This window comes from Cotesia typhae, unplaced genomic scaffold (assembly GCF_013202065.1).
Source record: "Cotesia typhae breed Kobodo isofemale line unplaced genomic scaffold, CoteBio_Ctyphae contig_22, whole genome shotgun sequence".
NCBI classification, from domain to species: domain Eukaryota; kingdom Metazoa; phylum Arthropoda; class Insecta; order Hymenoptera; family Braconidae; genus Cotesia; species Cotesia typhae.
Window position 1 is genome coordinate 4404544 of NW_027423728.1, and position 23817 is coordinate 4428360.

Consider the following 23817-nt stretch of genomic DNA (forward strand, 5'->3'; position numbering starts at 1 on the left):
AAATTTTTAAAAGTCAATTTTTTTTTGTACTAATCTAATTCTTAAAAAATTTTTTTAATTTTCAAATAGCGGCTACTTTGATTTTCATATAAACTTACGATTACTAATAAAACTATTTTTTTTCTTTTTTCTTTCTATTACTGGCAGTTCAACTGATCTTTATGAGCAATATATTTTTTTTTTTTTTTTTAATTTATAATTTAGATGAAAAATATGAAAATATATCATGTAAGCAAACTAATCGTAACGTGATTGGTCAAATATATCATAAGCATGAGAATATACGCAAACTTAACTCAGGCGCGCGCTTGCGCGCGCAAATTTGAATTCTAGTTTTGTATTTAAATCGCAATGATCGCAATTCAATTGCACTACAGCTCCATCTATCGTCAGCGAGAAATATTAGTTAGTATTATTTTATTTTTCATGACAACAGTCGATAATATTGTATGCAGAGCTTTATTATTTATAAATAAAAATATATATCCACAGTGAGGATTCTCCCTTTTTAGATGTTCTCTCTTTGTCTAACATCAGTAAAACTTCTAACCTGTAAACAATAACACTCCATAAAATCACTAGTAACGTCTGATAAGTGTAAACTAAATTTAAGGATTATTTGAAATTAAGTAAGTATTCGACAACAAGATTTTGAATATACAATAATTACAGATAAAATTAATTTTTATTATTTTAGACATTGTTGAAAAAAGTAATGTCAACTTGAATTATAATAACAAAGATGAAAGTTCCAACCACAAGTTTCAATTTGCAAAGTGGTGATTCCACTGTGTCAGGCTTCTCAGATCGTCAGAAGGCTCTTTTCGATCAACTATCTCAAGCAGAAAAAGATTACAATAAAGATCAATCAACTCCGATCGATGCCCGAGACTTTGAGTGCCAAAAATTTCGTCGACCACCTCCTCCAGGTAAGCGTCGAAAGAATGAAGCTAGACAATTTCGCGGTAAAGAAAGTATCTTTAAACAAGTAAGCTTACCTTCACCTTTCGCCAATCACGGTGTACCGGATTACCATAAAAATCCTCAAAAATGGACCAAGTACAGTCTACACGATGTCAATGAGGCAGACATGAGTGACAAAAAAAATACACAAGCAGTTCTTGCATTTTTAAAAGAGCTAAGGGCGCGGAGGTCCAAAGATAAACTCCATTTCGAAAAGTCAGATATGCAAGTTGATGATCAACATAACTGTGCTGGTTCATCGAATCGATCAACTTCATCAGCAGCATCACAAGTGGTATTCAGAAAACCTACTAAGCAAAATGATCGTAAAAATAAAGAACAGGCCCGCGTTGAGATTGTCGAGCCTGATAATAATCGTATTTTTGTGGGAAGTAAAATTATTTTTCCTGAATATGTAGTAGGTCAGAAACCTATCAACAAATCTAAAAAAGAAAAACAAAATCCTGTTATTAAAATCGATCGCAGTAAGCAAATAAAGTTAGATCATCTGGAAGAATATGAAGATGAGTAAAGATTGTAATACTTACTTATTTTTATTATATTTTATCAATAATAATATGTTATTTACGTTCTTATCCATGGTTCATAATAATTCAATTGGTATGACACGGAAGTTGACAGATATTAAAAATTTTTTTGGAATTTTATTATTAAAAAAAAATTTAATTAAAAAGTTTCACGTGTGAAAATTAATAAAAATTACTAGTGAACATTTTTAGAAGCATTTTTTTATTGTAATTAATTTAAAAAAAAAATTTTCAAAATTGACAGCTGACCGCTAACTTCAGTATTATCAATAATTAAATTATAATTATTATTACTGTCTGTTGTAGTACCTGAGGAAGCGGCGAAAAGTTGTATGAAAATTAAATAAACATTAAATATTAAATATCCTTAAAACAAGAACCGATTGAATAATAATATGCTTGTAATATCATGAAGAAATAGCTTTATTTAGTTTATATTATTTTATGCATAGTATACTTAATAATAAAATAAGTTATTTGTTTAAATTAGTCTAACTTTTGTTAATTTAGATACAATTATATGATAAAACTTTTTAAAATAATTAAAAACTTAATTAAGATAATGCAAATTTATAACACGTTAAAAAAACCGTTAAATTAAGTTTACCAGGAGTCTTCTAAGCTCTATATACTATCAAGAGAGTGATATAATCTTGCTGGAAACTCATGTTCATATAAAACAAATTTCTGAAGATAATTCTTGTAATCTTAATACATATATTTTGTTTAATATAATATACAACTATCATATTAATTATAATGTGTGGGTTGTGATTGATGACATGCGTAATGGGATAAATTGTATATAATGCTTTTTTGCTGCTGATACAATCATACACACAGCCAGATCTCAGTGTAATGTTATATTTGTCCCAATGGATAATGTTTCTAGAAGATTTATAACCAAGTCTCGATATGGAAGCTTCATATTTATGTACAGAAGAACATATAACATCTTATCTAGAGTTTTGTTTATTTATTATTTGTTCATTCAATTACTTATCTCAAGTAATTATCTATGCTATTTAATTTAACACACAAGGTATGAACCGAAAGACTTGGTAAATATTTATAAGTGGGTTCAACCATTTTAATTTTCATTTTTTTGGACGAAATTTCTATTTGATTTTATTGATAGATTTTTTTTTTAATTGTTCGTTTTTTTATTTCCTTAAAAAAATATAGGAAGTTATGGATATATAAATCCAATAAATAAATAAATAAAATAAATATTTCTAAGAACAAAATATCTAAAATATAAAACTAAAAGTTTGTAACTAGGATTTATTTTTGCTCAGAGAATTCAACAAAAAAAAAAGATCAAATAGACATTTTATTAAAAAACATGAGAGCTAAAATTTTTTTCCAATTTTTGGAAGCAAAAATTTTTTTCTTCCACAACATTTTTTATCATAAATGCGCCGTAAAAACAAGCATAATAAAAAAAAAATTTGAAAATATTTATCTTTCACCTAATTATGGCCCAAAATAGATTTAACCCGACTTGTAAATAATTACCAAAGACTTTTTTGCATTCTACTTTCAAAAGAAAGCCCTCCAATACTTACCACGATGCAAAAATGACACGATATGTAACTTTAATCAACCAAATCATCAAATCCATTTAATAGGCTTTGCTGCGACGGTAATCGCATACCAGGGAATCATTTTGCAGGTGAGAAGTTATATAGTTTCACATATACATTAAAAGATTCTCGGAATGTAGATGCATTTATATATATATTATGAAACGTTTATAATTCTTTAAGAGAAATAGAAATAAATTTGAAAATAGCTTGCTACTTTCTCATGTCAATGAGTGCTTCTATTCATCTTTCTTAAATTACTCCATACTTGGTACTTTCTCGCAAAACTTTTCCGCTAAAATACAAGCAGAGGATGCATAGCTTGTAATTTATGTATGTATCAAATCTTTTTTACTCTTTTAAATCGTTTTATTTATTTGTAAGTATATGTGAAAGTATATGTATACATATAAATACCGTAAATGATATAACGTCATATTATGTTACGCATCAATTTTACTTTTAACTCAACTTTCAAACATGACAACAACAATAAATGTAGTTGCGTGTCATTTTTTATTATTCAAAATTTACTAGTCATCAAAAATAATAGCCTTGTTCATAATCCAGCAATTGGTATCATTTTTTTCTTTAATTTTTATTAAAAAAAAAAAAAAAAAAAAAAAAAAAAAAAAAAAATCTCATTTCAGTTAAAAAAAAAAATAATTCACTGCCAGCAAATTTACTGTTTATTATTTTTATTACACCATATGTATGTATACAAGTTACGTCTATCTATCAATTAGTCATAATTCATTAGCGAATAAAATGATTTAGCTTTGAATAGTTTTTTTTTTTGGATATTAAATAATTTTATAGCATAAAAATAATTAAAAAAAATTTTAATTTTATACATTTTAAAAAAGTGGGCTATGATTTTTAAATGCGGAAGAAGAAAGAGAAATTTAAGACAAAAGTAAATAGCCCATGTAATTGTATTCTCATTAACAAAAATTTCTTCTCTCTATCTTTCGGAAAGCAGAAAAAAAAAAAAAGTACAGATAAACTACAAATAATTTTTTGTCCAAGGGAGATTCCACAAGTTTCTCCATGGTGCTGAGCAAGATGAATGATCCGCGAATGTCGGGGCAACGAACCCGACCTGAAAAGATTTCCGCTTGAAAGTCAAGGTATTCCTATGGCCTACTTTAAAATTATTCTGGTTTATATGGCTTTTATTGGATTATAAGAGTATTTTTAATTTAAGATATCTCAAGTTGGTTCATAGGCTACCGGTCATTGGCATCCACCTACTGCAAGTAAACCGGCTCTGATGATTTTGAAATGTTTAAGTAATGTAAACGGTAAGCCATCAGACTGTGTCTCTATATATACTTGTTCATGTGTATATGACGGGTGCTGGGCAAAATTTATCGTCTTCACTGATGAGCGATCAACGTTTATACTTCCAGAGGCCATTAATCCATATAATTGATGATTATATATATTATCATATTTATTATAAATAATAACTATGAAATGAGAAAATTAACGATTTACCCTACGATCTAACACTCTAGTGTTACTTCTTGACGAATAATTTTCCAGCATCGTAATTATTATCTTAAAACTCATAACCGCTATAAATAAGAATATGTAAAGTCAGAAGTGGTGTCAATGCCACTAAATTGCGCTTGGATTTTATTTTTATTCTCCCGGAACACCGGAACGGGAAACGTTATTGTCCGTGGGAAATTTCTGAAGTATATAAGACAATCATATAGATATCACAATTACATTCAGATTTATAAAAACAAAAAGGGCGAATATCTAATAATATATATTAAAAAAAAAAAAAAACTCAAAGTATGAAGAAATAATTTTTTAATATCGAGAAGATACTATTATTATTTTTTCCATTAATTTAATAAAAAATTAATCATTAATTTCTTTCCAATAAAATAGAATGAGGCTTAAAGTAAAAATAATTTTAAACTCCGTTAGACTTAAAAGGGTTTGAATGAAAAAAAAAAAAAAAAATAGATTCAACGTGTTTCTCCCACGATTTTAATGAAGAAATAATACTACCTGAGATCAGAACACAAGTTTATTTATTAAATTATTAATTGAAAAATATTATTAATTTAAAAGAAAAAATAATAGCGGAATCTCCGTTTAAATGAAGAGTCATTTGTAAGGTCGTAATTTTATACAATTGGCTGTAGAGTAACATTTCTAAAGATGAAACATAACATTGAAGTAAGAAGTGATGCAAATTACTATTACATATCTCAGGTATGCAGTTTTTATCTACATAAATATCGTGAAACAAGAAAAGTTATTTATGATGATAAACACAGTGTTACTTGAAGTTATGGTGATGATGATGCATTGTGATGAAAAGCGACAAAAAATAAAATAAAAGTAAATAGTGAATTGACTTAAAATTTAAGATTAATTCATTTTATTGCATAAAAATTTTAATTGACAATTTTATGATTATTTCAATGAGTTTTTTTTTTTTAATATTTTTTAAATAAAATATTAATAATTATCCGCAGTTTAAAAAAAAAAATAAATTCAATAACATTGAATTAAACATCATCAAAAAGACCGCCTTGAATTATTTTAAGAAATGTGTCAGATAAATATACAAAACAGCCTCTTGATTTTGGTAATCCGAAAAGCGCACCATTTTCTAATCTCTCGATCGGATTTTTGGAGATATCAAGCAAATGGATACGTCCCATATTTTTGGCAGCTCCTTTTTTTATACTCGTGATGTTATTCGCATTTAAAGAAAGGCGACGTAGACGCCAAAGACCCTCGAATGCGTCACCGTCAATCGACTGTAACGAATTATTTTTCAAGTGCAATTCGTGAAGGTACGGAAGATTGAACGTTCCTCGAGGGATTGTTGATATTTTATTACCATCAAGAGAAAGCGTAAATTTAGGAACATCAACGAAGCTCTCAACCTCGAGAGATTCAATTTCATTGAAATCAAGATGAAGATCTCGCAATGTGTCTGGTAATTCAATGAATGTATCATTAGTAATTTTTTTAATATTATTCCAAGCTAAATTAAGATCTTTTAAATTTTCTAAGCCTCGGACAAATCCACTTTTTAAATCACTAATTGCGTTACGATAAAGATAAAGTGTTCTTAAATTAATCATGTCTTGAAAGGCTCCTTCTTCGATATTCTTCAGCTTATTGTCCGTGAGAATAAGTACTTGAAGCGAAGTTAACCCACGAAGTGTATTACTTTTTAACTCGGTAATATTATTGTGAGCTAAGTTCAAATAAACTAGATTCTTTAAGTTAACCATTGAATTTTCTGGAATTTCTTCAATATAATTCTGCGAAGCAATCATTTCTGTTAATGTAATTGGTAAAGTTGAAGCAAACGATAAGCTCTTCAAACGATTGCCTATAATAAAAAACCCAGATAGTTGAGTTTTTTCTAGAGCACCACCTTCAATCTGCGTTATTAAATTATCCTTTAGATTTAATACTTTTAGATATTTATTCTCAATAGTGTTTCTTCTTAATTTTTTAATTTTATTCCCGGCTAAATTAACAAACGCCAAATTATCAGGAAGATCATTTAGCAACTCTGGTGTAATTTCATCTATTTCATTCATGGTTAAATCAATTGAATTAAATGAAAATTTATTGAGTTTATACCAACCTTTCTCAACGGCTTTTAATCCCAAGTTTTGAAGCACCAAGGTACGTTGCTCGTAAATAATACCAGCACGTTTGCACTCAGAGGATAATGTTTCGTTTGTTTGTAACTCTTCAACTGTCTTTAAAACACCTTGGGCTGTTTTGCAAATCTTTACTTGGAGATTATCATCAAGAACTAAATTATCGTCATTGTTATACTCATTTCTCAACGTCGGATTTTTATCCGGAGTTTCATCAAACTCATTTATTATAAATTGATGATTCGTCGACTCTCGAAGAAATGGATTTTCAAAAAGTTCTGTAGATATACTCCAAAATTCATTGCCTTGGGTGATAATTTCGGTTGATTTTGTAAGACCGAAAAAAAAACTTTTTCTCAAATGTTTAAGTGGATTGTAAGAAATATTGAGTGTTTTTAAATTGTTGAGCCCGACGAAATTATTTTGAAAGCTATTGAATTTATTTTTGGCTAACGATAACACATTTAGATTTGTTAAATTAGCAAAAACAAATTCCGGTAGCTCTTGTAGAGAATTATTAGCTAAATTGAGAGATTTTATGTTGACAAGCTCATCAAAAGCATTTTTCTGGACTGACCGTAGCCCAAGGTCGGATAAATCAACAACATCTTTATCGAGAGCTTCAGTAGATTCAGGAGACGGCTTAACGTTCTTGAGAATTCCGTTGTCAATCTCCAGAAGATAATGTTGACGTCTGAGGACTGGGGCTTGAGTGTTGGCCCTGAGGGCAATTCCCAGAAGGAGAATAATCCGGGACATTTCCAGCTGTCGCTTCATCGTTATCCACAGTGACGTCTGAAACAGTCTAAAGAAAAGCGTAAGAGCATCACGATTGGATCCAACGAATAATGCAACTGACCGTTAGGTCTACCGTGGCAATGAACCCGCTTAAAAATTATCTATGGCGTGGGTAGTGGGTAGTGTCTTTCTTACCTTTATGATATGAGGTGAGTCCTGTCGTGAAGTCTATCTAATGTTAAAATAAAGGAAGCTCAACCAGATAGACAACGACTGCAATAGACAATCACTAGCTCTATCACGAGAACCGTACACCGGACACCAGTATAAAGAGTAAACTTGTAGTTTACTGATGCAAGCACGAGCAACGACTGCTCGAAGGTGGTCGAATGCTAGGCAATAAGTACTCGGTCCTTCACAATTTTATGAGAAGAGTATCCAGTAAACAGGTCCACTGGTTAACCTTCAGCATCATTCCTTTTTAAGTATTCCACGACCTCTTGTCGTTATTTACATTTAATAAACTACTGGCCAATTCTCAGCACGAGGACTGTGTCAATTACTTGGTCAATCGAATAAATTACCGACCGGTATTGATAATAAATAATCTCATGTACATTTCTTATTCAATTTATAATCCACAGTTCCGTGTACGCTATCGTCGTCATCACTGACGACATATTCTGCTTTAATCTACTTTTTTAGTAAATAAAACGCATTGGATAATTTACACCGTATTTTATGATGGTAATATTAGTTGATAAGATATTCATTCATTTTTTACTGCGGTACAGAATCCAAAAAGGTGTAAATTTTATAAATACGCTTTTTTTAAACAACGTTTCTGAGTAAATTTCTATTTCTTCAAGCTCTCCGCCTATAATAATGACTCTAAAATTAAGAGAGATTTAATTATTTTCTGAAATTTGAAAATTAAGTACTTTTACGATCTAATATCCTAAATTTTAAAACTTAAAATCTTAAAAGTTAATATATTGAAAGTTTAGTCCTAGATTATAATTTTTTTTTCGTATATAATAAACAATATTATATTAGTTAATAAATGATAAAATAACAATTTTTAGGATTTTTATAATAACTAAATTATTTTTTTTAAATTTCACATGTAAAATTTGTAAAAAATTATTTTTAACTGAATTTAACAAACACACAGAAAAAAAAATTTCTTGAACCAAGAAAATTGTAAGGAAGACCGAAGAAGTTATTTTCGAGCAAGAAAAAATTTTCTTGGCTTAAAAAAATTTAACTTTATTCAAGAAATTTTCAATCTTCCTTAAGATTTTCTTGATTTAAGAAAATTTACACTTGATTCAAGACTTTTTCTTTCTCTCTGTGCATCAAGCAATTTATAAATTTTTATAAAAAATTTAGCAAAGAAATTTCACCTGTAGGAATTAAAAAAAATTACAAACGTGTTATAAAATTCAAAGAATTGTCAAATGTCTGCTAATTTGAGTATTATAAACTGTCAGATATATTTGTTAATTTCTGTATCATATATTACAAACGTAGAAAATTTTCACACGATCATAGCTCACTAAATTTTGCTCGCGATTGGGAGGAAATTAGTCTTCTGAAGAAAATTATGCTTATAAGAATTACCAAAAGTGATATATTGATCAAAACATGAGTAAATATTTACTTATTTACTTATTACTCATTACCATAATGTATTCTGAAGAATATATGTACAAAGATATATAAATATGATGTATACTTTCTTCTTTTAGATCCGTATTCATCTTTCATACGTGTTAATTATCACGTCGTAGGTAGCAACGCAAGGTGAAAGGAAAGAACATATAAAAAAATAAGGAAGCGACCACGTCTCGTATGGTCGTATGTAGAGTAGAATTGCATCGCCACTGCGGAAGAGAATGATAGAGAAAAGTAGTAAGTTATATAGTATCGTAGTAACGGGGCCGGTCACCGGCGAGAACCTCGTTTTTAGCGGGAACCAACTTCAAGTAGGAGTTTGCATCAACAGGAGGTGGAGAACGATGCGGAACCGCAGTCGCACGTTGACCAGCCGACCTGGCGGACATAACTTTCAATCATTATACCTCACCACCATCTGATAGTCATGTAAAATAATCGTAAAAATTTACGGTCAAATATTTATGCTGGTAAATAAGGGTAATAATATAGAAGAAGAAATGCAACTTTCGCGTCGGTTTGCTAATAAATTGATTGATCTGTTCATTTTTAAACTAGTGAGGTACAAAGTTATGGTGGATTATAATCTATAATAAATCGCCGGGATACAGAAAAAGTAGCCGACTACGGAAGCAGAAAGTTAATAAAAGAAGAAGAAGAAAAATTAGTAGAATAAATAATAAAAGAAGAGAATGATTAGTTGATCGTTATAATATTACCAGTAGAAAATAAGTCTTAATCAACCAACATGCTATCACAGACACTCAATTTTATAGTACGTACTTTTTGAATCAACTGTTCACCATTGAAAACTTGACAAATGCTGTTAAAATATTTGTGTTGAAAGTTTTTAAATTATATTATTTTAATAATGATTGTTAAAGACAATATGTGGAGGCAGAGGCGTTTAATTGTGCCGAAAAGGTGAGTGAAGTCAGATAAAAAATCATTTGACACTGAAGTCGACAGACATTACAATTTTTTTTGTAATTATTTGATTGGTATTGAATTATAAAAAAAATTTCATTAAAAAATTCCACTTGAGAAAATTAATTAAAATTTTTAGAAGCATTTTTTTTTTTTTAATTGATTTGTTGTTAAAATTTTTTAAATTTACAGCTGACGGCTAACTTTATAAATTATAAAATCATTCATTGAAGCCTCAAGAAAATATTAAGGAAGATTGAAAATTTCCTGAATGAAGTTAAAGTTTTTTGAGCTAAGAAAATTTCTTTTTTCTCCAAAATAACTTTTGTCTTCCTTGAAATTTTCTTGGAGCAAGAAGTTTGTTTTTTCTGTGTAGTTTTAAAGTATCTTAAGAATATAAATTGCAACAAAAAATTACTGCATGAGAAATGTTATTAAATTTATCTGAAAAATTTTTTTAATTCAGACAAAAATATTAAAAAGTAAATCCGGCAATTTGTCAAAGAATTTTTTTATTCGTATATTTGAAATTTCAATTGTCTAATAAATTATTATCACTATTGTATAAGAATGTATTGCACATTATCCGATACTTCAAGCATATAATTATCAGAAAGATAAAAGATATTTACTGGCTTAAATATCATATTTAAAAACTAGATTTAAAGATAATTTTAGAAATATATTCATAGATTTAGTTTTTTTTTTTTTTTAATTTATTGCGATAATAAATTAACTTTATAAAAAATCAACCTGATTTCAAATTTTATACTTTTTTAATAATTTTATCAAAATTTATTTATTTGAATAATTATTGTGACGATTTGACCTCTTTATTTTTAGCTTTTAAAAAAATCACAGAGATCTTAAAGATGATTATTTTTTTAACTTTTATTTCCGACAAATTGAACTCTTATTCGGGTTAACAGTCGATTGCAAGTTATACCTTTCTCTCAGCAATTTTTTTCGACATAAATTTTACTTTTAAAGCTAAAATAATGTATTCACTTGTAATAAACCCATTTAAGATACCACGCAGCTCTTGACAGAATCTAACTCGTTTTTTATCTCTAAAACGTTTCATCAACAAATTATCTCACACAATAATTTTCATAACTTGAAAGACACATTCCAGATTAAATGCAGTCGCAAGTAATTAAACTGACATATATTAATTAAAAAAGCATGTAATAACAGAATAAATATTTACGCATCATGGAAGCGGGTCACTCGTGAAGATATTGTCACCTCACCGTCAATTATAAATGCACTGTTTAATCATATAATTGTCTTAGACACATAAAAATACGTGTTAACAAATTATTTTTCTTCTGTTTTTAATAAATTACATATATAAAAAATAAGTACATATTGTTTTTTTTTGTACGTAATAATATTTAATGTGATTCTACAGAACTAGCGAACTGGTTGCTCTGGTTGCTCTATCCAGTACATTGTTTCTCTTCCTTCACACACGGGATCTGCATTCTCGCCTACGTGAGATGGAAGTGCGATTACAACCCGGCGAGAACGAGATCTCAGGAAACCAACCATCATCAGGTAATAAATGATTTTTTTTTAATCATATTTATTCATATAGGGTATTAACTATTATTCAATAGAATCTTTAAACTTTTTTTTAAATAATTTACATTTGAATGACATTTCAATAATATTCTTAATTAATTATCAGGAACTTGAACAGGAAGAAGATTTGATATTAAATTTTTAATTTTTGCGACTAATAATAATAATGATAACTAGCAACCTTGCAGTCACTATATGACTTATGAACTATAGATGAATAAAATTTTGCTTTACTAAATAATGAATTTTTTTAAATTGCACTGAAATTTTTTAACTATTGACGCTTTTAAAGATATAAGCTCATCCCGATTTACACTCATCAATAGCTTTCATTTGAGTACCCACATCAATTTTGATATATTTTTCATATGTACATATATATAATATATATAAATATATGAAAAATTTGTGTGGGTACTCAAATGAAAGGTCTCGATGAGTGTAATGTTGAGGTGAGCTTATATTTTAAAAAATGTCAATAATTCAGAAGATATTTGTTAAATTGCATTGTACTTTCTTAACTATTGACGATTTTAAAGATATAAGCTCATCCCGATGTTACACTCATCAAGAGATTTTATTTGAGTACCCACATGCATTTTTGATATATTTATATATCTAATATATATTTATATATATATAAATATATGAAAAATTGATGTGGGTACTCAAATGAAAGGCCTTGATGAGTGTAATCTCGGGATGAGCTTATATCATTAAAAATGACAATACTTCACAAGATAAAAGGTCATTTCTTAATTATGTATCTAGAAATAGAGAATTTTCGAATGCAGCCGAAAAACTTATCATAAAAAATTGACTATCGGTGAGAATGATATGAAACCTTGAAAAGGTACAAATTCAAGTCAAGTCCTTTGCAATGATATTAAATTTCACTACAAAAAATCGATTTTATCATACAACTATCCTGGAAACAAAATTTTTTTTATTCTCTCAAGATAATAATAATAATAATAATTGTTTCTAAAATGATGTGAAAATACAAAGGATATTTTTGTGTATGGTAAAAGGAATGTATCAAGTGAAGCAGAAACAAAATGTATGCAAAGTAGTGTAACATTGGAGTTCGCATACGCATAAAGTAGATTTCTGGAATTCTTCATGAAACTTGTTGAATGTAAATACGTGAGTAAGTTGATTTCCCTATGTTGGCTTGTTTTCTTCAAGGTTTTAGATGGAACTAAAACATCAGTAATACAACCAGAAGATGAACCATGCACTGAATTTGTAACGGTAAAATCCCAAGTCTACTTAATTTGCTTGCAAAGCACGACCCTCGCTAATTAGTAAGAATTAGTTATTTCTCTTTTAGTGTCGAGTAAAGCCATTTGATAAATTTTATTTTCTACCATTGCATTCAGGAATTAAGTCTGGAGCAATTAAATCCATGATTTAATTCATTTGTAAGATTTATAATTTAAATTGCAATTTGTAAATGATTATCATAAATTATTATATTGTTTATTATATATCATTATCATTGTATACAAAGAAATATAAAATACAAAACAAAAAATTATATACAATAATATAATTTATGTGGTCATAAAGCATTAGCGATAATAATAACAACTATATATTTATGTACCAAGGGATAATAATTTCTTAGCGAGGGAGTTACATTGACGGGTGGTATTTTGAAGTAAGAAGTATAATGTAAAATATAAATTAAACAAAACATCATAAAAAAGAGATTGATAGTTAAACTATCCTTATATCCATGCTGTGCTGTCTATAGAGTAATGTTGATGAAAACCAGGCAAAGTGAAAGGTCTAGAGCGCGCCCGTGAAATTATTATTGACGTTAATGCTGCAGCAAAGCAAGTTTAATGGGTTCTCGCCCAAGATTTATCAACGCTTGTGATAATTACAATGTTGGAAAGCGTACAAAAAAGGTTTTATTTCTTGAGAATTAGACTATAATTTGTTATTTGTTCAATATATCTACACAGAAAAAAAAATTTACTTTAATCAAGTAAATAATTTTGAAGAATTTCATCTTCTTGATTTAACTCTGGTGAAAATTTTTCAGACTTTTCTCTCAAAAACTCTGAACAAGTCTTTAGAAGTTTTTTAGAACTTAAGATAAATCTTTTTTAGAGTTTTTCAGAGAAAAGTCCGAAATATTTTTACAAGGGAAGTCAAAAAATTCTTAAACTAAGAAACTTTTTTTAGTTTAAGTAAATTTTATTCAATTCAAGAATTTTTCATCTCGATTCAAGACAATGAAACTCTTCAAAATTATTTTCTTGGATCAAAAATTTTTCTCTTCACTTAAGTCAATTTTTTTTCCGTGTATATACACTTGTAATATTTCTTCTTAAGAAGAAAAGTGTATACTGCAGATTATTGCTAGACAAAATAACTTTTTAATAAAAAAATTGTTTTATTAATTAAGCCAAGTCTAAATTAAATTTAATCTTTAAATCATTTTCAAAAATATCAAAATTTGATTATGTAACTCATATTTTGAATTGATAACTTCAGACAATAATTTTCATGATTAAAATTCAAAATTTTTCTTATTTATAAAAAATATTATAAAATTAGAAATGAGAAAAATAATTTCTCTAGAGAATGAATTTTTGTATGAAATACAATTTTTTACATTTTTTATAATTAAAAATTTGATTACTTACTGATATTTATAATTTTATGGCATAATAACTTATTTCTTCCGAGTTTATTGTAATACCACATAATTGTAGAAATTTAACACTCAATGTAAGCTAACACTTGAATTTTTTTATTTTCTTACATAATTATATACTCTACCACAGTCCAGTATTTTCTTTTAGCGAAAGATTGTAAAGAAATAATTGAATTCTTTTAAAAATATTCAACAAGTAGGTTTTGTTTAAACCAAGAAATTACACGGAAAAAAGAAAAATTATATTATTTAATGTAACGTAGCGCTCCGTATAAAAAACAGCAACTATTACATATTTACATTGTAAAATGTAAATATTTCATCGGAAGTTCTGAAAATTATCATTCAAATGTTAAATTTAGAAAAATGTTATTTTGAATTGCAATTTTTTTAGTTATTTATACAAAGTGACGCTTTGTACTATTTATAATGTAATTTAAAAATTTTTCTTTTTTCCATGTAGGAAAACTGAAATTTATTTAAGCGCACATTTTTCTTTTATTCAAATAATAATTTTTTAAAAAAAATTCTTCATCATTTCAGTTCTTCAAATTATTTTTTTTAATCAGAACTCTTTATATCTCACGTGGAAAAAAGAAAACTCGAAAAATTACAGTATAAAATGTAAAATCGGTCTCGTCGTAATCAAAACTAGAAAAATTACAGTTTGAAATAACATTTTTCTAAATTCAATTTTTTAATTTAATATTCAGAGCTTTCAATATAAATATTAAATTCTACAATGTAATTTTTTTAAAATCTGTAATAATTACATTTGAAGTTGCATTTTTTACTGTAATTTTTCAAGTTTTCTTTTTTCCGTGCACCAAAGAATTTTTTTCTTTGTATAAGCTATCATTGTACTGAATATCTTTCAAGTCAGAATTTATAAATACATTTCAATTATTTTATAAACAGTTAAAATTCTAAAATTTTAAAAATAGCTGTAAAAAAAATTTCCTTGAACAATCTTTAAGTCCATTTAAAAATCGTTTGTCAGCGAGTGGTTGCGTTAATTGAAAAATTCCATAAGTAAATAGCAATGCTCTATTGACTACGGAAGTTAAATTCTTATCCATGACCCTTTAGTTAAATTTAAAAAAAAAAAAAAAAAAAAAAAACTAAACAAATAAATAAAAAACCAAGTTAATGTTACTTGACTGCTTAAACATCAGAGAGGGATAATCCGAAGCATTTATGATTAAGTTTCTGTACTCGGTTAGACATAGAAGCTAGTTTATAATGATAAAGTAATTGTTTGGAGATGGAATTTCTTGAAAGGATTTAAACCACAGCACAGTGAGCAGTAAAGAAAGAGATAATGAACAGAAATGTGTGCGTGAGTGCATACATGTCAACACGTCTAGTGGCTTGTTTAAGGAACAACACGCACTAGTCGGAGGTCGAATGAGTATGGTGCATAAGGGGCAACGGTTCTTGCTTATGCTGTATTCTGCCGGTAACCGTGATCCTCGATGGTGAAGGGATATGAGAGTAAAGTCTTGAAAGTACATTATGACCAACATTATTGAATATAGTTAAAGAGTATGCGGAAATACATAAGCCAAAGGCGTCTCTATATCTCATATCTTTGAACCAGTTATCGTAAATGATCGGTACACTGCCCACATTCTATGTAACTATAAATATGATAGTATTTCAAGCTATTTTTTGTCTTATGTACCTTCACCATCTTCCTTTATATCATTTCTCACAGAATTAATTATCGTTGCGTATATATATACGGTTATAGAGAATTCAGGTTACCTACAGACTTCTCGACAATTCTTTATAGAAAATAAAAACTCTGGAAAATAGGCCAACCCAAGACAATAAATTGTTAAGAATAACGATATTACGATCGTGATTTATTAATCGTGTTCTCTATTTTTAAAATTATAGTGGAAAAAGTAGAGCTTCATTTGGTAATTTTTTAATCTTCATCGCAAAACAATGGAATAGTCTATCAGAAGAAATAACAATTACCAAGGTGTTGACATTCATTATTTTAAATATATATATCGTTATTTAGGATGATTCAATATATTTATTCAAGAAATAACCGTAGTTACTTGTCAAGGCAATGACAAGTCAAAATACTCACTGCGCGTCAAAATTTATGCTTATTTTCAAAAGTAATTCTATTAAATTTGCAACTATTTATTTTACAGGTAGCTTAAAGTAGTAGTCTGGTAATTTGGATATTTTTATTTTTTGTTTTTATTTTTATTTTTTTTTATTGTTATTTTTATTTTTATTTTTATTTTTTTTATTGAAATTTAAAAGTATAAAAAAAAATTTGTTAGACTTAATTTTACAATATTTTATTATTATTTAGAATACAGACACCTAAAAAAAAAGTAGGTGATTGATCTCGGTGATTTTGACCATTTGTCACATATATTTTATATATTTTTGCATACATATTTCTTCTTTGGGGCTTATTCACCTAAAATAATAAAAAATGCAACAATAAAAAAAAAAAAAAAACATTCGAAAAATTTTTGTTACTGTGTTTTGAAATGAGACAGATCAAAAAAAGTCTCATTACAATTTAAATGGTGACTAATTAATTAATAATAATTTGTTGAATAGTTGAAAATTATTCCTATTAATTGAATTTATGAGAATTTTATTAAAAAAGAATGTGAATATGCAACTTTAAATAAATTAAAATTTTTTTGAACTGTTTTATAAAAAATTTAAGAAATTATTACCCAAATTTTTTTGACTTGACTTTTGTAAATTAAGTTTTTATAGAAAAAAATTTTTTTTCCTTAAAACTAAGTGAAATTCATTTAAATCCAGAAAAATTTTTATTATGGAACTTTTTTACTTTATTTAAGATAATTTAATTTTTGTTTTAAGATTTTTCATATAAATAAAATTTTTTTATTGATGTAATTCCAGTTTGTATTAAATAAAAATTTTTGATAAACTTTCACGTCAGATTTAATTGGTAACAAATTAAAAATCTTTTTATTGTGTACTGTACTCAATAAACCTTGAGTTTTAAAACCATAAGTAATGTGTAACAATTGTCGTAATAACTGATCCACTATCTTAGATAAGCCTACAGTGAAATTGCAATCAAGCTATAGCAAGATCGTGATCAGTATAAAAGCATATTATTTCATGGACAAATTGTAGATCGATTTCACACTAGACTGCTGGAGTCGGTCAAGATTAGAGGAAGACTTAGAAGCCGGAAACTAATCTGTTACGCTTCGTCGAAAGTTGTCTTTAAAGTGAATAAAGTGAAGAAAAAACAAAGAGAAATAAGTAAAGACGTTTCTAGAGAGAAAGATGAAAGTCTTAGTCGATTGGCGAGTCCGTTCCGAACAATTAAACGACAAAATCGAGGCATTACCATCAGGAAGAAATAGTCACGGGCCGAGTTACCGCAAGAGTATCATCCTGCGACACACTACACACTTTCTCAAGTTCTGGGTCAACAAGTCCATCAATCTACTCTAAACTTGATCAGGAAACGTTTACTCACTCAAAGTTTACTTTTTTTTTCTAGACAAATCGTATAAAAAAGCAAGAGTTTTGTTTTACAATCTGACTGTTATTTTTTTTTTTTTTTTTATTCTTAAGACGCTAAAAGAGCGCATTTATACTTTCTCTGCTGGTGCGTGGAAGATCCTGCATAAGTTTATATCATCAGCAAATTATAGTGTTGCACATATATTATAGAATATTATTTCTAAGAAAACATAAAATAAACCTCCCAGGTTTATTCGCTTGAAAAAAATAAAATTATCTCAGAAAGAAAACAGCTCCGTAAAATCTGTCGTAACTTTTTTTACTGTTGGTGTATTTTAGTATAATAATTTTCTGTCACGTCTGGTTTGAAGCAAGAAATTGTTATGATTGAATTCAATTTTGAAGCTATCATGCTCTCGAGAAGGCGTGGGAATCATTATTTTATTTTATACGTGTACTAGCACTAGATTCCCTTTTAAAGCTATTTATTGTTACAGTCACTGTCTAAAATTTCCAAATACGTTTCTTCTTTATTTCTTCATCGCATTAAATTTAGTCATAATAAATTGTTGTTGTCTGTTTCAGATGGAGAAATCCAACTAGCAACAGCTATTCAGTCTCTCCAAAGCTCTAGATATTCTACTATTAAGCTGGTAAATAACGTTTACAATCATTCAAGTATTCAAATATATGTAACGTATATGCAAATCAATGGAAAGAGTCGCCGTTAAATGATACTGTACACTTATATGTAAATATCTTGATATAAATGTCGGTCAACGTAACCGAATATTTATGATGTAGTACTCAATTATCTTGATGAAATTGAGAACCACATTTAAAGATAATTTAACATTATAAATTACTCTCTATCTAGTATTTTAAACTAAAATAAAAAATTGCTTTAGTCGCGTTATAGATATTTTACAATAAAACAATGTCTTCACACGATGAATCCCGTTTTGATTGCTTCACTTAATATTTACTAATGTTCTAGTTATGTGTTAAATTGCTGAATAATTTCCGTTTGAAAATTATACGTTATTTTTTAAATTAAAATTTTTAATAATTAAACTAATTAAGTTATTTTTTAAATTAGAAATTTTGCAAATTAATATATGCAAAATTGTTTTTTAATTTAATGATTTGTTTTATTTTTGTACAATATTTTGTTCTTTTTAGAATTTTATCAAGTACTGTAACAAAAATACAATTATAACATTTTATATATTTTTAAATTTTGATATGAGTCTTGTAAATTTAATTGGGAAGGTTCAATTTAACAACTCTTAATATAATAATAAATACAATTAAGGTAAAACAACTAGGCTACTTTTTACCTTACTCATTTTTTATGAAGAAATAAGAAAATTATTAAAATTTATACGAATTAATGTCGAAATTAACAATAAATAATGTGAGACCAAAAGCCGTCAATTTAAAATTAATAATATTTTATAATTTTAAAGGTAATCATTGTATTTTCTACAGTATTTGATAAATTTTTAAAAAGAACGAAGCGTTTATATAAAAATAAAATAAAATGCAAAAATCCATCAATGTTTCTTGGAAATTTCTAGAATTTTAAGTAGATAATTAATTATAATTTGAGAAAGTTAAAAAAATTTTTGAGATCTTTAAAATATGCAACTAATTTGTTTACAGACCAAAAACTGTATAAAGCGTTTCTTTCCTTAATTATCAAAAATAATTACGATTATTATTGAAATAATTATATTCATCAACTTTACCAACCACTAATATGTATTTAAATGCTCGAGTTCATATCATCACACACTTCTCAACTTATTAACCACAAAGCAACCGCTTGTGAACCTGTTCTTGAATTATTGTTGAAAAAAATATCCCGGTCAATAGTTCAGTAAATGAAGCGCAATTAAAAACCTGTAATGGCACAGTTTGCAGTAAATCCAAGTAAAAGCACTTATTGCACATCTTCCATTAAAGTTTCTTCTACTAGCCGTAGATAGAAACGAATAAAATTAAAGGTATTGCATAATTTTACAACACTTCTAAACATATTGATACAAATATACTTACCAAGAGAGAGAGAAATCTTGATACTTTATTTCTTCTTTTCGAATTTACCTCTTACAGAACAATCTCTCATGCTATCGAGATATCCCGGTCAAATTATCGGCTCGTTAACCAATACAGAAAGTCATACACATATATGCATATGTAAAATATATCTATGTATCCATATAAATGTATGTATTTATATAGATTTTTTTTTATCCAATAATATTATTGCATGATCTTAATTTCAGTACGATCATCATGAAATGCTGGATTTGAATGCACTGAATAATACTAAACGAGCTGATAAACACGTTCTCTTCTTCAACCGAGTACCGAAAGTCGGATCTCAAACATTCATGCAATTATTGAGAAGACTTTCCGTGAGAAATAACTTTGCATTTAACAGAGATCAAGTGCAACGCGTCGAAACTATAAGACTTGCACCTTATGAACAAGTATGTATTCACAGCAATCTACTCGATAAGTATTAAGTATTAAATTTATTAAAAAAAGATAACTAAGTAATTATTCATTTTTATTTATACAGCGTCAGCTTGTTAGACTTGTAAATAGTTATAACGAACCATCTGTCTATGTTAAACACGTTTGCTTCACTAACTTTACTGAGTGAGTATCTTTAATATCCAGTCACGAAAAAGACATATGAAAATTATACTTTTCCTGTTTCTAATCATTTTTTTTTTTTTTTTTTTTTTTTTTTTTAAAGGTTTAATCTTCCTCAACCAATTTATATGAATGTTGTAAGAGATCCAGTTGAACGCATAATATCTTGGTATTATTATGTACGCGCTCCTTGGTACTACGTGGAACGAAAACAAATATTTCCGGATCTGCCTCTGCCAGATCCTGAATGGTTAAAGAAAGACTTTGAAAGCTGTGTCTTGAATGGAGATCGAGAATGCCGATACGTTGAAGGAGAGTATCACGAAGGCATCGGTGATCACAGGCGGCAGACTCTATTTTTTTGTGGTCATAGTGAGAAGTGCATGTAAGTAGACATACAGTTATTAAAAATTTCATTGAAAAAAAAAAAAAAAAAAACAGTTCTTATCAAACGAACTTCCTGATAGTATATTTTTGAAAAATTAATTTTTCTTTATTTTCTACTAGCAATGATTATAATAAATTATAAATAAATTAAATAAGTTAAATTGCACTGTACTTTTTTAACTATTGACGTTTTTAAAGATATAAGCTCATCCCGATGTTACACTCATCAAGAGCTTTCATTTGAGTACCCACATGCATTTTGATATATTTTTCATATATACATATATATATAATATATATAAATATATGAAAAATTGATGTGGGTACTCAAATAAAAAGTCTTGACGAGTGTAACATCGGGATGAGCTTATATCTTTAAAAACGTCAATAGTTCGCCAGATACAAGGTCATTTCTTTAATGATGTATCTAGAGATAGAGCATTTTCGAATGCAGCCTAAATACTTATTATAATAAATTGACTATCGGTGAGAATGAAATGAAACCTTGAAAAGATACAAATTCAAGTCAAGACCTTTGCAATGAGATTAAATTTCACTACAAAAAACCCATTTTATCATATAAATACACTGGCTACAAAATTTCGCTTATTCTCTTAACAATATAAATGATATAATACATATTATTTATGCTTGCATGCTAAAAAATGATTTTTAATTTTTATTAAATTATAAAACTTGTGATATAAAAATTACTTAACTTCTACACAATAAAAAAATGTTTACAATCGAGTAATTAAATACTTACTTTTGCTGTTGTTAACATTTTAATACGTGAAATTATTTTTGTAAATTCTTTTACATATATAGTCTTCTTTATCCTCGAATGTTATTTTTAAAATAATTTATATTAAAACAATGAAAAAGTTTTTCTGAAAATAAAATAAGATTAGTGTTTTTATTAATCTCTGGGTTGAATATAAATAAATAAATAAAATGCATAAATTAAATGAAAATCAATTTATTAAAATTATACAATCTGCACAGATGACTGGTGTTAGAATTGAATAATGATAAACTTTCGCAAAGCTGAATCTCACCGTAATTATAGATGAATATTAATTGATTTATAATTCAATTTCTAATCTAATACTTTTTATAAACACTGTCGCATTTTATGTATATAGAGTACAATTATATTTTTTCATCGTGTATTATATTGGCTGTGAAAAGGTTATCTATCCCTACTGGCATTGTTTTAATGATTAAATAAATTCATAATTAACATTAAATGTTAATTCGATACACTCTTATTATTAAAGAAGAAATATTTATTATGATTTTGTGAAGAACATTCTCGATCCAGCATACTTACCCGATAATTAATTGAGGAATATTTGAAACAAAAAAATTGCATAATAATTTATTGTTAATTAACTGATAATCATTATAAAGTATCAAATAAAATAAAATAAAATAAAATAAAATACTTAAAAAAAAATAATTGATTATGTTTAGGCCATTCAACACAGTTGGCGCGCTCGAAAGAGCTAAGTTATCAGTAGAAAAACATTATGCCGTTGTTGGAGTGCTTGAAGATATAAATACGACTCTCACTGTCCTTGAAAATTACATTCCTCAGTTTTTTGAAGGTGCAACTGAACTTTATTGGGGTAAGAAGTTTATTTAATAATATTATATTATATCCCAGTTAACTTTATGGTGAATAATTACAATCATATTTTTTTTTACAGATGAAATGAATTCATTCAAGAAAATTAATCGAAATTCTTTTAAACCTCCAGTGAGTGAAGCAATAAAAGAAATGGTCAGAAAAAATTTTACAAGAGAAATTGAATTTTATCAATTTTGTAGACAACGATTGCACCGACAATTGAGAGCATTAAAACTGTCCTCAACAATTCCTACAACTCAAAATGAAGCCAGCAGCTTGTAAATATTTCTTCACTAGTAATTAATATGTCTGCATATGTATTTATAAAATTAATCTTAACTTGATTTAAAAAAAAAAAAAAAAAGAAATTATAAAATAAATTTAGATGTTTGTTTGTTCAATGTGATAAATATAAAGACTAATTATTATTTTAGATTAATATTACCAACTTACATAATTATTTATATTATCATTTATTGATAATATTAATGACAAATAAGTAGTAAAAAATAATTATCTGTTTAGTTTAAATATCAATTGATTAATTTATAAATTATTTGATAAGCATCAACATATAAGTTTAATAATTGATAATTATAAATGAGAATTAAATTAGCTGACATTTAAAAATTTTTGAGATTTTTTTTTTTGATTGAAAAAATGATATCAACAAAATAAAAAAAAATTGCAAATGCAATTTTTACAAAATATTTTATTTATTATAATTTGATTATTTAAAAAAAAATCAAAAAATTAAAAACGTCGGCTAATTTTAGTATTATAATTATAAATATTAAAGGGCTTATTAAATTTTAAGATTTTAACATTTTTTAAAAAATAATTATTTTTAAATTTGATATTGGGACGGAAAATTTATAAAAAGTATTAATATAACAACGGGTAGTCAATTTAAATTGATTTTATTGTTAAATAAATGTTACAAACATAATATTTTAATTGTGCAATATAATTATATACGCTTTAATTACCAATTCATTTTCTATCAGTCTCGTGATAACACACCTATCTTAACCATGACACTTTATCATCATCATAATAAATATTATTTAGCCAATTTATGACATATATTATAATTTAAAGTGTATATAAACATTTCTATATATATAATAATTAATAATAACATTTTTTAAAATTAATAATCTACATTGATTTATACATATATTTTATAGATAAACTATATTACACAATTTTGGATAATGAATTATTGATAATATTGCTATTTAATTATTGTTGGTTGTTTATTAATAATATATGTAAAAAATATTTCATT

At 27.0% G+C, this 23817-nt stretch overlaps 3 protein-coding genes across 6 annotated transcripts; 2 read left to right on the forward strand and 1 right to left on the reverse strand.

The window, feature by feature from the left end:
• Window positions 1-486: 486 nt before the first annotated feature.
• Window positions 487-1997, forward strand: LOC141523937 (U5 small nuclear ribonucleoprotein TSSC4). The gene is made up of 2 exons (XM_074237522.1): window positions 487-629; window positions 698-1997. The coding sequence occupies exon 2, from the start codon at window positions 743-745 to the stop codon at window positions 1493-1495; it is 753 nt and encodes a 250-aa protein (XP_074093623.1). The 5' UTR covers window positions 487-629; window positions 698-742; the 3' UTR covers window positions 1496-1997.
• A 1806-nt stretch (window positions 1998-3803) lies between these two features.
• Pip (heparan sulfate 2-O-sulfotransferase pipe) lies at window positions 3804-23099 on the forward strand. 4 transcript variants are annotated; one of them, XM_074237521.1, is made up of 10 exons: window positions 3804-4401; window positions 9240-9940; window positions 10050-10089; window positions 11507-11652; window positions 18425-18492; window positions 20131-20337; window positions 20430-20509; window positions 20610-20891; window positions 22370-22524; window positions 22606-23099. In XM_074237521.1, exons 3-10 carry the CDS (start codon window positions 10055-10057, stop codon window positions 22806-22808), a joined length of 1176 nt encoding a protein of 391 aa, XP_074093622.1. In that variant the 5' UTR covers window positions 3804-4401; window positions 9240-9940; window positions 10050-10054; the 3' UTR covers window positions 22809-23099. The 4 variants fall into 4 exon arrangements, with proteins under 4 accessions (XP_074093622.1, XP_074093620.1, XP_074093619.1 ...); XM_074237519.1 differs by having other exon boundaries at window positions 9240-9645; window positions 9724-10089; XM_074237518.1 differs by having other exon boundaries at window positions 9240-9635; window positions 9724-10089.
• Window positions 4394-8242, reverse strand: LOC141523935 (uncharacterized). Its single transcript, XM_074237517.1, has 2 exons — window positions 7684-8242; window positions 4394-7555 (listed from the first exon to the last, which is right to left on the reverse strand). Exon 2 carries the CDS (start codon window positions 7525-7527, stop codon window positions 5632-5634), a length of 1896 nt encoding a protein of 631 aa, XP_074093618.1. The 5' UTR covers window positions 7528-7555; window positions 7684-8242; the 3' UTR covers window positions 4394-5631.
• Window positions 23100-23817: the final 718 nt, after the last annotated feature.

Coding starts and splice junctions, on each gene's coding strand:
- LOC141523937 (XM_074237522.1), top strand. CDS start 743: ATGAAAGTTCCAACCACAAGTTTCAATTTGCAAAGTGGTGATTCCACT.
- LOC141523935 (XM_074237517.1), bottom strand. CDS start 7,527: ATGAAGCGACAGCTGGAAATGTCCCGGATTATTCTCCTTCTGGGAATT.
- Pip (XM_074237519.1), top strand. CDS start 10,037: ATGATTGTTAAAGACAATATGTGGAGGCAGAGGCGTTTAATTGTGCCG. Junction 11,653..18,424: donor AGGAAACCAACCATCATCAG/GTAATAAATGAT, acceptor TGTCTGTTTCAG/ATGGAGAAATCCAACTAGCA. Junction 22,525..22,605: donor TGCAACTGAACTTTATTGGG/GTAAGAAGTTTA, acceptor TTTTTTTTACAG/ATGAAATGAATTCATTCAAG.